The sequence below is a fragment of the Odontesthes bonariensis genome, chromosome 15, assembly GCF_027942865.1.
Source record: "Odontesthes bonariensis isolate fOdoBon6 chromosome 15, fOdoBon6.hap1, whole genome shotgun sequence".
Taxonomy (NCBI): domain Eukaryota; kingdom Metazoa; phylum Chordata; class Actinopteri; order Atheriniformes; family Atherinopsidae; genus Odontesthes; species Odontesthes bonariensis.
In genome coordinates, this window is record NC_134520.1 from 13,456,676 (window position 1) to 13,468,346 (window position 11,671).

General features: G+C 46.3%; 1 protein-coding gene across 1 annotated transcript; it reads left to right on the plus strand.

Moving 5' to 3' along the window:
- The first annotated feature begins 333 nt into the window (after positions 1 to 333).
- pfas (phosphoribosylformylglycinamidine synthase) lies at positions 334 to 11,283 on the plus strand. Its single transcript, XM_075485033.1, has 28 exons — positions 334 to 526; positions 1,568 to 1,690; positions 1,873 to 2,008; positions 2,403 to 2,508; positions 2,608 to 2,806; positions 3,769 to 3,874; positions 4,026 to 4,166; positions 4,268 to 4,392; positions 4,490 to 4,618; positions 5,727 to 5,864; positions 6,041 to 6,169; positions 6,277 to 6,350; positions 6,453 to 6,609; positions 6,712 to 6,773; positions 6,890 to 7,051; positions 7,192 to 7,428; positions 7,530 to 7,760; positions 7,867 to 8,047; positions 8,135 to 8,218; positions 8,469 to 8,624; positions 8,869 to 8,988; positions 9,090 to 9,235; positions 9,330 to 9,537; positions 9,652 to 9,743; positions 9,821 to 9,935; positions 10,017 to 10,166; positions 10,278 to 10,418; positions 10,703 to 11,283. Exons 2-28 carry the CDS (start codon positions 1,570 to 1,572, stop codon positions 11,011 to 11,013), a joined length of 3,957 nt encoding a protein of 1,318 aa, XP_075341148.1. The 5' UTR covers positions 334 to 526; positions 1,568 to 1,569; the 3' UTR covers positions 11,014 to 11,283.
- The last annotated feature ends 388 nt before the right edge of the window (positions 11,284 to 11,671 follow it).

Genomic DNA, 11,671 nt, shown 5'->3' on the forward strand with positions numbered 1-11,671 from the left:
AGTTTGTGAAAATGTCTACCGAGTATATCAAATCCCTGTTTTAATTTGATCTTCAATTTAAAAAAAATATATAGTCTAATAGTCTAAGGTTGTTTGTCAGAGTAGCCCCTACGAGCTCCCAAAACACAAAACTAAAGGCCTAATTGCTGTTTGAAGCCCTTCTCTGCTTAGAAAACAAATGCACGGGTGACTTATAGTTTTGCAAAAAGCGGTGCAGCTGAGATGAGAAGCTTGCTGCTCGTTGCGTCCCAGTTCGACACCCCCACGTGACGCATTCATGGCCTCCCCAAACTGTCCGAGGATCTCGACCTGGAAGCATCCTCAAGTGCGCATGCGCCATATAGTTAGAGCGGTACGCACGTGAATGAGAAGTCCGTCCATCCTACCCAGGCTGTCCGCAGACCCCAAGCTGACAGACCACTTCCACTCCTTCAAACGGGATTCAAAGTTTCTGCAGGAGTCCAGGGAGGAACAGCAGTTCCACCTTTCACCTCTAAACACACGACAACTGCCGAAGCTGCTGCACGTAAGTTAGCTTTCTGCTAATTCTGGTAACTTTAGCTCCAGCAAACAGAAGAAACTGGCCCACTGTGAGGCTAACATGACGTAAAAGTAGCGGGGCTTTAAAGTCACTGTTTGGCTTTGTCACTTTGATGAATCGTTATGAAGTCGAGGCTTCTTCGTTGCTGTTCACGCGCATGAAAAGTGTTTAAATCAGTTGCACAGCACAGTGACCGTGATGAAGAGGCGTGTGCAGGTCTGTGGTTAACAGAAAGCTCCTGACCGTTCTGTGTGTGACCCGCATGCACACAATCAGTGAACCGGTTGTCTGGAGACTGTTTAAAATCCCAAAATTGAGTCGGAGCAGAATTCCACTTTAACGTAATTATAGACGGTATACAGGAGGGATGCAGATCCTAAAATGTATTCTTCACGTGAAATGTAAAGTAATGTGAACATTTTTTTAGGCATAAAAATGAAATCTGATGGCTTAAAAAAAAATTGATATGAAATGATCATAGTTGTACACGTCTGTTAACTTAATGCATTGAAAAAAAACCTGATGGGTGGATTGTTGAGAAAAGAATTGTGGAAAACTTTACACAGTTCTTCTGCAGTTGAGGCTTACTCCTTATTTCTCTACCCTGCATGGTGACAACACTAAAGATAGTGCTCCAGAGGATTCACCCTGACAGTATTGCACGATAGTTAGGAGTCAGAATCTCTTAAGTGCCCAGTACTTTCCGTCGTACTGTAATCTGAGATTTGACACCATACTTGTAGGTATTTCAATGCATTTACTTGAAGAGACGCATCTCATCTTTGGGTTGTCTTGTACTGATCTGAAGACAAAGGTCGACCTCTGTAAGAAGATGTGAGAGTGCTTCCTAAGCGGCGATCATCAGTTTTGACCTTTGATCCCTTATTTAGTGATCCATTACTTCAGAAAATGCAGGATGGATCAATTCTGTTGACAAACGATGCCCAAAAATTCATCATCTATGATTGATTTTTACAAACTGATCTCTCTCTAACTCTGGAATTTATCTGTCGGTCTCTCTATCAGCCATGGCTGTAGTGAGGTTCTACAGCAATGAAGCTCTGAGTGGGCGAGCCTTGCAGAGAGCAGCCAAGCTCTACCCACGTCTGTCAATCACAACCGAGCTGTGCTACAATGTGGAACTGACAGGTGAGTGTGGAGTCGTTTAAAACGTAGGCCGCGTGCACAGCAAGGCCGTTTTGAAACCGCATGACTTCACTGTGCGTCGCCGAGGGGTTTTCCTTTGGTCTGTCTCATATATTTAAATTTTTCCATTCATCTCTTCTTTTCCCATGGTTTTCTTTATTGATTCCTCCTGATCCCTGCTGCAGGCTGTGAGAGTCTCCGTGCTGAGCAGAAGGAGGTTCTTCTGTGGTTGTTATGTCCTCTCCTGCAGGCGGATCCGCTGTCTGAGAAGCCAAACCTCACAGAGGGCAGCGGGGAGAAACTGGTGGAGATTGGACCCAGGTACTGTTACTTGTTTTTAACAGGAGCAACATGAAAATGTATCCCGTGCTTTTAATGAATACTCAAACTAAATGTCATAGAGGTCTGATATCCTGAAACGCAAAGCCAGAACATGAGAGATTCATCAGATTCTAGCTACTTTTAGCAGAACTCGTGCATCCCTGCACCAAAATGTTCAACCTAGACGAGGATGCTGGTCTTTGTGTCTTTGCAGGAAGGCAGACGTTCTCGTTTGTAATGTGAAAATCCTAATCGTAGATTGAATCTGTTACAGACTGTGAATAAACCTCAGTAACATTCTGGTTAATTCAGATGGGTTAAAAAAAAAAAAAACCTCAGTTAAAAAAAAAAAAAAAAGTAACCCCAGATCTCCTCTACGCTGCTACATTTTTAGGTTGAACTTCTCCACCGCCTGGTCCACGAACGCCGTGTCCATCTGCCAGAGCGCCGGGCTCTCTGCCGTCACCCGAGTCGAGCTGTCTCGCAGGTTTCTCATCAAGGTGGGAACACTCAGAAAATAATTCGGGAGCGCAATGATTCAGGTCTGATTGCCGCTTCATCTTCATGCCTCTGAAGTGACTGGTCCGTGTGTCCTTCAGCCCAACAATGGTGAGAGCGTGAGCGACCTCAGTGGAGATGTGAAGAAGCTGACGGAGTGCCTGCATGACGGTATGACAGAGTGTGTCTATCATCATCCGATCACCTCCTTCACTGTGGAAGCCAAACCGCAGTTGGTGTTTGAGGTGGACATCCTGGGGAAGGGTCGTGCTGCCTTGGAGACGGCAAACGATGATCTGGGTGAGAATTTTGACACTTTTCCAGCCGGCTACAGGCTCCCTGCCTAACTTCCTCTACTGTTCATGCTCAGATCATCTCTTGGGTGTATTCTATGTCCTGCTAACTGGTTGTCTCCTCTGTCGAATGCTTTCTCTCAGCCATGAAGCTCTCTGTAAGTACACTGTGTGCTGAAAAAGGTCATAATGTCACATGATGCATGACAGCATTACTTAGCTGGTTAAGGTCACAGGACAGCAATGATGCTGCTGATTATCTGACACGTGCATGTGTGTGTTACTAATATAGTGAAACCCGGAAAGAGTCTGTCGGATGGAGGTCAGATTCTGAATAAGCTGAGCTAGGTGTTGGTTCAGCGTCTGTGGGTACTGTCAGACTGACACTAACCACGGCGATGGAACGTGGTGCGCCTGCTGATGCTCGTGCTCTGCTTCTTCGCCCGGCATCATTAGCATTCACAAGCAGCTCAAACAGATGAGATTCGTTTCACTGCATGTTTTGTACGCTCCCCCATGCTCAACTGGTGAATTGAGGAAATAATTAGAAATGGTGCCTATAATTTATTGAGACTGTAGCGGCTGACGTTCCCCAAATACTGATTGAACCGTCAGTCTTTTGCTTCCCCAAGCCGAGTCCGACACGGTTGTTAATAGAAGAGACGCAAATTATTAAAAGGGATTTTTCTGCTTTGCATAATAATAAGTTCATATTACCACTCTGTGTGAATTTCGAGTGTTGATGAAATGATCCTATTAATGTACACACAAACCATGACTGGATCAAGTAGGTGTTGTGTTTGTTGTCTTTTGTGTGTGTGTGTGTGTGTGTGTGTGTGTGCATCCATTTCTACATTTCCTTGTAGATACTGAGAAGTCCACTTGTGTGATTCAGAATCTTTTCCACCTGCCTTGAGCTTGTTTTTTTTCATGGTATTCATGCTGTTATGTGTGTTATGCGTCCCGCAGGTCTGGCCTTCGACTCCTGGGATCTGGATTACTATACGTCGATGTTCCAGAGGGTTAAAAGGAACCCTACCAGTGTGGAGTGTTTTGACCTGGCCCAGTCCAACAGGTGGGGGTTGTCTGCAACGAGCACTCTGGCAGGCCTGCTTTCTGTGCCGTTCGTTTGTTTCTCGGCTCTGCAGTTTTTTTTTTTTTTGTTTGTTTGTTTGTTTCTGGAAGGCTTTTTTTTAATCCTCTTTGTTTGGATCTGTGTGTCCCAGCGAGCACAGCCGTCACTGGTTCTTCCGGGGGCGGATGGTGATCGATGGGCAGGAGCAGAATGAGACTCTTTTCAGCCTCATAATGGACACCCAGCGTCACAGCAACCAGAACAATGTCATCAAATTCTGCGACAACAGCAGGTAGCGTTAAAAAAGGCGTAGATGTCGAATACTGTGGGTTGGATTTTCTTTTTCTTTCTCTTTCCCTACTCACTCTGTGCGAATTTGCCTTTTGTGCGCAGTGGCATCAGAGGCATGGAGGTTGAGTGCGTTTACCCCAAAGACCCGTCCAAAGCGAGCCCGTATGAGACGCGCCGCTCGTTACGACACGTCATCTTCACCGCAGAGACGCACAACTTCCCAACTGGTCAGGGCACACAGACCTTTTTTCTTGCTTTCACACAAATCCTCATGTTGTGTTATTCAGATGATAACGTTCAGCCCCTTCTGAATGGACCGTGTAGGTGTGGCCCCGTTCAGCGGTGCCACCACAGGGACCGGAGGCCGCATAAGAGACGTCCAGAGTGCCGGGAGAGGAGGGCATGTCATCGCCGGAACCGCAGGATACTGCTTCGGAAACTTGCACATACCAGGTCAGACACAGAGAACTTGTAAAGTGGGTTGTGTTGCACATTAATGATTATGATAACACACGATGGCCAAGTAAAATCAACATGTCATTAGATCTTGTGATCACACGGAGGAACCACTTCGAGTTATACAGTAAAAACATTTTTTTAAAGATCTAGAAAACAAAAAACATTTGTCTGATTCTTTATAAAAGCTAATAATGTATCAAAAGGTCATAAATACCTTCAAGTCAGAGGCCACAAAGAGCCTTTAAAGTAAGCAATGTGATCTGTAAACCTTTTGTAAAATGTACAGCAGCCAGTGTAAGTTCAGACTGGAGGCTAAGTTCTGTACTGGTTGATGGTAAACACAGTACATGTTTGGTGAAGGTAAGTGAAATGGCGGTTTCAGCAATGGGAAGCCCGCGGCATTTAAAATGGCCTTTCTTCTCTTTGAAATCATTGGAATTTAGCCAAATGGCAAATAAAAGACCATCAAACAAGGTTCGTAGTGGGCAGGGGTCTGTACTGAGAAGCAGGAGTTATGGCTTAATGAGGTACATTCAGGTTTTAACCGTATCTATTTGTGACAGCCTAACCTGCTCAAACCAGGTTAGGTTTAAAATCGGAAAAGAAGCAATGTTAAAGGAACACCCATTGGACCATCAATTCTCTTGAATTAAAGCCCATCCAAAGCCCTGTAGCTGAAAGAAAGACGGATGAAATAACTTGTTGACACTGCAAGATTTGTCTGTGCAGATTCTCAGTCATCCAGGTCGTGGTAACCCCAAATTCTTGAACAGAAGACTACTGGACCTCTTTTCTTGGTCTCACCTCTCACCCACAGGGCTTTTTCAGTTCTAACCGACTGGTGGGGAGTTTCAGGCTTATACTTCCAGTATGTTTGTCTTGTGCACAATGAAGAGTGACCCAGTGATGAGAGATAATGGGGAAAAAAGATCTCCTGTCGAACAAAAAAGATGTGCCCCTGCGAGGGTGTGTGTAGGGACAATAATAACTGGCATCAAAATGAAACTCCCAAGAGCATCGCACCAAATAGGACAAAATTATTTTTGCTAAAGGTGATGCACAGAAAATGTTCCTTATTAGACACAACGTTTCTCTCTGTCAGGGTACGATCTCCCATGGGAGTGTACGGGAGAAGGATGGGAGTATCCCTCAAGCTTCGCCCCGCCTCTGCAGGTTGCCATCGAGGCCAGTGATGGAGCCTCAGACTATGGCAACAAGTTTGGAGAACCTGTCCTGTCAGGTAAAAACACACAAAAAGAAAAACACTATACCTACCTGCAGCATTTACAGATTAGTTTTAACAACTGAATTTCCAACTGATCCATGCTTACTGTAAAACGTGGATACAAATGTTGATATCTTCACCATTGCAGGGAATTAGTTTTCAACGTAAGCAAAAGCCCTTCCTTTCTCCAGGTTTTGCCCGTTCCTTCGGCATGCGATTGGCTGATGGGGAGCGACGGGAGTGGATTAAGCCGATCATGTTCAGTGGTGGTCTCGGGTCAATTGATGACACACATGTGAAGAAAGAAGAGGCAGATCCTGGTAGAACATTACCTCAGAGTCTGAACTGAGTGTTATCAATGCCAAAGGTATATTTAAGTGAAAATGGAACAGTGACTCACGGTGTCTCTGCTGGTCTTGTTGATCAGGAATGGACGTGGTGAAGATCGGAGGGCCGGTGTACCGGATCGGTGTCGGAGGCGGAGCGGCCTCCTCTGTTCAAGTAGGGGCGCCATAACTCTCCGACACCAGCAGCTGTGTCACCTGATGCTTTTAAGCGTAGTTATGATATAGTATATATTCTGAATCAATTCTGGGATCGTAGGTGCAAGGGGACAACTGCAGCGACAGGGATCTGGGAGCAGTTCAGAGGGGAGATGCTGAGATGGAGCAGAAGATGAACCGAGCTCTCCGAGCGTGTCTGGAGAGACGCAACGGAAACCCAATCTGCAGTATTCATGATCAGGGGGCAGGAGGAAATGGTATCAAAACTGTGCTCTTTTTTTTTTTTTTAAGTTTAAACTTAAAATATGAGACCAAAGCTAAAAAAACAAAACAAAACAAAAAACTGATCTCATCCTTAGGTAACGTGCTGAAGGAGCTCAGCGAGCCAGCAGGGGCTGTGATCTACTGCAGTAAATTCAAGGTAATCGTCTCAGGAACTTTTCTTATTTGTAAAAGAATTCCTTATTTATTTTGCATCTTTAAATTCTTTTGTTTAATCTCATTTTTATCCTTCCCACACGGTCCGTCTCCGTTTAGAAAGGCGACCCTACATTGAGTGTGCTGGAGCTGTGGGGGGCAGAGTATCAGGAGAGCAATGCCCTTCTGCTGCGTTCATCGGACCGGTCCTTCCTAGAGAGGGTTTGTCAGAGGGAGAAATGCCCTGTAGACTTTGTGGGTAACATCACAGGAGATGGCAAGGCAGGTGTCATAAATCCGCTCCAGGGGTCAGTGGTTATTCACAGGGTGTTTCTGCGAGACAACCTCAGTCTTTCGTGGCTCAAGATTCCAGACCAGCACGTTTATGTAAGTGTGTATTTTTATTTTCTATCTTTTCACAGATTGTGCTGGTGGACGATGAAAGGGGCAGCGGCGAGCAGGCAGACGGGGCGCGCCATCCTGTCGACCTGCAGCTAGAGTGGGTCCTGGGGAAGATGCCGCAGAAAGAGTTTACGATGGAGCGACTGGCCCTGACCCACCAGCCACTGACTCTTCCCGCCGAGCTGACGGTCAAAGACGCCCTGCAGCGAGTTTTACGTCTGCCTGCTGTGGCCTCCAAACGCTACCTGACCAACAAGGTTGTGTGTTACGTCCGTCTCTCCCGTGGCTTCTGTCTGTAGACTGTGAAAACTGTGAAAACACTTTGTCTCCCCGTGCCCTCTTTCTCTCCCTTGGTCAGGTGGACCGGTCTGTGACTGGGCTGGTTGCCCAGCAACAGTGCGTTGGCCCTCTTCACACCCCATTGGCTGATGTTGCCGTTGTTGCTCTTTCACCGTTCAGCCTGGAGGGAGCGGCAACGGCAATCGGGGAGCAGCCAATTAAAGGGCTCGTCTGTCCTGCAGCGGGGGCTCGTATGGCTGTTGGAGAGGCTCTGACCAATCTGGTGTTTGCGAGAGTCACAGCACTGAAGGTGGGCTGTGTTACTCACAAATGACGGCACAGAATAATAAAGACGTGGCACAGACTATAGATTTATTTTTTTCCTCGCTCTGTCTCTGTGTGTGCGTGTGTTTCAGGATGTTAAATGTAGTGGGAACTGGATGTGGGCTGCCAAGCTGCCCGGTGAGGGCGCCAGCCTGTGGGAGGCCTGCAAAGCCATGTGTGAGGTCATGGGTGAGCTGGGAGTGGCCATCGACGGGGGCAAGGACTCCTTGAGTATGGCAGCAAGAGTGGGGAAAGAGACTGTAAAAGCTCCAGGTAATCTCACTGTCTCTCTCTGTGTGTATGTAGGTGCTTTTTGTGTTTCATGTAGTTAATAAAGCTTTTGCTCCGCCTCTGCTCCAGGTGCTCTGGTTATTTCTGCATACGCCGTTTGTTCAGACATCACTGCCACAGTGACGCCTGATCTTGAGGATCCAGATGGCAAAGGTTTGACACATGCAGACAGATGCCAACACAAATCACATACTCAACTCTAATTGCTAATGTTTAATAAACTCCATGTCTATCTAGTTTGTAAGGATAGAAACAAGAGAGTGACAAGTTTGAAATGTCCTCATCGACCTGAGTTTTTCTTTTTATTCTCCCGGCAGTCAGACTATTCATCTGACGTTCTATCGCAGACACTTGCACGCACGCTAACAACTGGCTTTCTCCTGACCTTTTTTCCTGAGTGCAGGCGTGTTGCTGTGGGTTCCTGTCAGCCCAGGTCATCACCGCCTGGGAGGCTCTGCCCTGGCTCAGTGCTACAGCCAGCTGGGGAACTGCTCCCCTGACCTGGACCAGCCGGGACTATTGAGCACCTGCTTCAACACCACTCAGAAACTCATACAGGGTCAGTTTCTGCTCACACAAATATTTGCAATCTCCCCCAGAAAAAAAGTTTCATATGGTTAATGTCAGTGAGCTATTGCTACAGCAGTGCACTGTCATGAGACTGCCACCTAGCGGTTGTACTCTGCATCGCAGTACACGTTACATTTGATCATCTGCTGAGTCATGGAGTCATTGGAAAAAGAACCCTGAAACACGTCTTAAAAAAAGAAGACGGTGGAGTTGATGCATTTCTGTTTTCGCAGATCGTTTGCTCAGCGCAGGACACGACATCAGTGATGGAGGCCTCATTTCCTGCTTGCTGGAAATGGCATTTGCAGGAAACCGTGGCATTGATGTCGAGCTGTCGTCACAAGGAACTGGAGGTTGGTGACTTAAAGGTGTCGGTTTTGTTTCCCTGCTATGCATTGTCATCACACGGTAAACTCCCGCTGTGTTTTTTGCTGCGTTTTCGTCGTTGGTGCAGTCATGGAGCTGCTGTTCAGCGAGGAGCTCGGTTTGGTTCTCGAGGTTTCACAGTCTGACCTAGAAACTGTTTCTAAGAGCTACAGCGACGCAGGCGTGCGGTGCCATCGTATCGGCAGAACCTGCAGCTTCGGACCGCAGGCGATGGTGAGGCATCATCCTCTGCATGGACTGTGCCCCAAAGCCTTGTCTCTTCATCTGTGATGACTCTTGACTTCCATTTGCTTCACTTATCTTTCAGGTCCGAATCCGTGTGGATGGACAAGAGGTTCTCCGAGAGCCTCTGCCTGACCTGAGAGCGCTTTGGGAGGACACAAGTTTCCAGCTGGAGCGACTCCAAGCCAGTGAGGGCTGTGTCAATCAGGAAGAGGAGGGGCTTGCCAAAAGGATGCAGCCGTACTTCAAACTGAACTTTGATCCATCTGAAACACCCAGCATCAGTCAGCTCAGTAAGAACACACAGATTAATACTATTTTTATCTTCAGGAAGCACCTATTTTTAAAATCTTGATTGTTTGCTCGATTTGTTGTCTGTAAACTATACTTGTGCATTGTTCTTTCAGCTGCAGAACCCCCTCGTGTAGCTGTGGTCAGAGAGGAGGGCAGCAATGGAGATCGAGAAATGTCTGTCTCTCTGTATATGGCAGGCTTCGAGGTCATTAATGATAACTCTATGATTGGTCAAAGTTTCGCTTCTGTTCCTCATCTAACCCTCTAGTTATGGCTGTGCAGGTTTGGGACGTCACCATGCAGGACCTGTGCTCTGGCTCTTTAACCCTCGAGCCTTTCAAAGCAGTTGTGTTTGTCGGTGGATTCAGCTATGCTGACGTTCTGGGGTCCGCTAAAGGTAGATAAAACCGCACTTCCACTCGATCGTGGATAGATTCAGATGAATTTTTTGGTGTAACATCGTGTTTCTGTCATGAAGGTTGGGCAGCAACCGTTGCCTACAACCCTAAGGCAAAGGCTGAATTCGATCACTTCCGGCAGAGGGAAGACACAGTGAGTCTGGGAGTGTGTAACGGCTGCCAGCTGCTCGCCCTGCTGGGCTGGGTGGGAGAGAGTGAGGATGGAGCAGGTAAGAGTACAAGTGAAGCCTAAAGTGGACTTTTATTATGTTATTTCCTGTGCTTTTTTTTTTTTTTTTTTTTTTTTCTCATTGTTTGGTCTTTTTCTTCTTTTTGGCCAGACTCCGAAGTGGCGCTGACCCATAATAAGTCTGGCAGGTTTGAGTCACGCTTCGTCAGCATTGGGATCCAGGAGTCCCCATCCATCTGGCTCAGAGGCATGGATGGCTCGGCTCTGGGAGTCTGGGTCGCACATGGAGAGGGTAAAATCAGAACCACATCGGATCTGTTAGAAGGGATCATGAAGCAGTGCCTAAACTGACAGAAATGAGTCAACGTTTTGACAAAAACTGTTTCAGACTAGTTGTGAGCTTGAGCAAGAACCGTTAACTGTAATTGAGCCCAAAAAGATTTGTTAGTGTGAAAGATTTTAATCTTGCACAACAGTGATTTATTTTGCTGACTCATTTGTCACAGGACAGTATGTTATGCAATCTGCAGCTGTGTATAATATCGACTTACAACAACCTTCCTTTTTGTCCGGCAGGTCTAATGCAATTCCGAAGCTCCCAGGCCGAAGAATTGATTATTTCTCGTGGACTTGCCCCCCTCCGTTACCTTGACGACCAGGGCTGCCCCACTGAAGAGTATCCCCTGAACCCTAACGGCTCTCCGCAGGGTATCGCAGGGCTCTGCTCCAGAGATGGGAGACACCTGGCCATGATGCCCCACCCTGAGCGCTGCACCCTGGGCTGGCAGTGGCCCTGGGCTCCGAGGGACCTCAGGCCCTCTCTCACGCCTTCACCCTGGCTGCGCATGTTTAAGAATGCAGCTGCGTGGTGCAGCAAAAGAGATTGATAAAACCCAATTTACATGATTCTAACGCTGTGAAAGTATTCTATAAGTTTAGGTATTAAATAATACACCTTTTTACCTACTGCCGTACTTGTATTTAGTTTCCATGCATCATTACTGCATGTTGTACTTAATCAGTCTGTGTGGATCTAGAATTAAGGACTTTTTGTTTAATTTTTTTTCTTTTTTTTTACAAAATGACACTAATCAGATCTACTGATGTTATCAGAAACTGAGCTTACTAATAAATAGAATGGATTATGTTCAAAAGAAGCCATGTAGCACAATAAATATTTTTTTTATTTTAACCATAAAAACAAAAATTCACACAATGGCACATATTTACAAGAACATCAAAGTATCGACACAACAGCTTTCGAAAGCATACTGGGAAAAAAAATTACTGAAAAATAAACTGCAAGTCAACAGAAACACATTTCCTGTTTAAATATGGATTAAAAAGGCCACAGCTCAGGAACGTGAGGATGCTGAACCAGCACGCTGCATATCTTTGAATCTTGGATATCACACTCACGTTAGCTCTGTAAACACTTGACAGACAGTCCTGGCGTCCCCAGTCTCAGAAGTTCAGACAGCGTCTGATTCATTTGTCAATATTCTCGCCCTGACTAATCCAACTAACTACAGGAGGAGAGTAGAA

What these genes read in the sequence shown, in the direction of transcription:
- pfas (XM_075485033.1), top strand. Translation starts at nt 1,570, where the DNA reads ATGGCTGTAGTGAGGTTCTACAGCAATGAAGCTCTGAGTGGGCGAGCC. An exon ending in GACGGCAAACGATGATCTGG is followed by an intron (nt 2,807 to 3,768) that starts GTGAGAATTTTG and finishes TGCGTCCCGCAG; the next exon opens with GTCTGGCCTTCGACTCCTGG. An exon ending in AAATTCTGCGACAACAGCAG is followed by an intron (nt 4,167 to 4,267) that starts GTAGCGTTAAAA and finishes TTTTGTGCGCAG; the next exon opens with TGGCATCAGAGGCATGGAGG.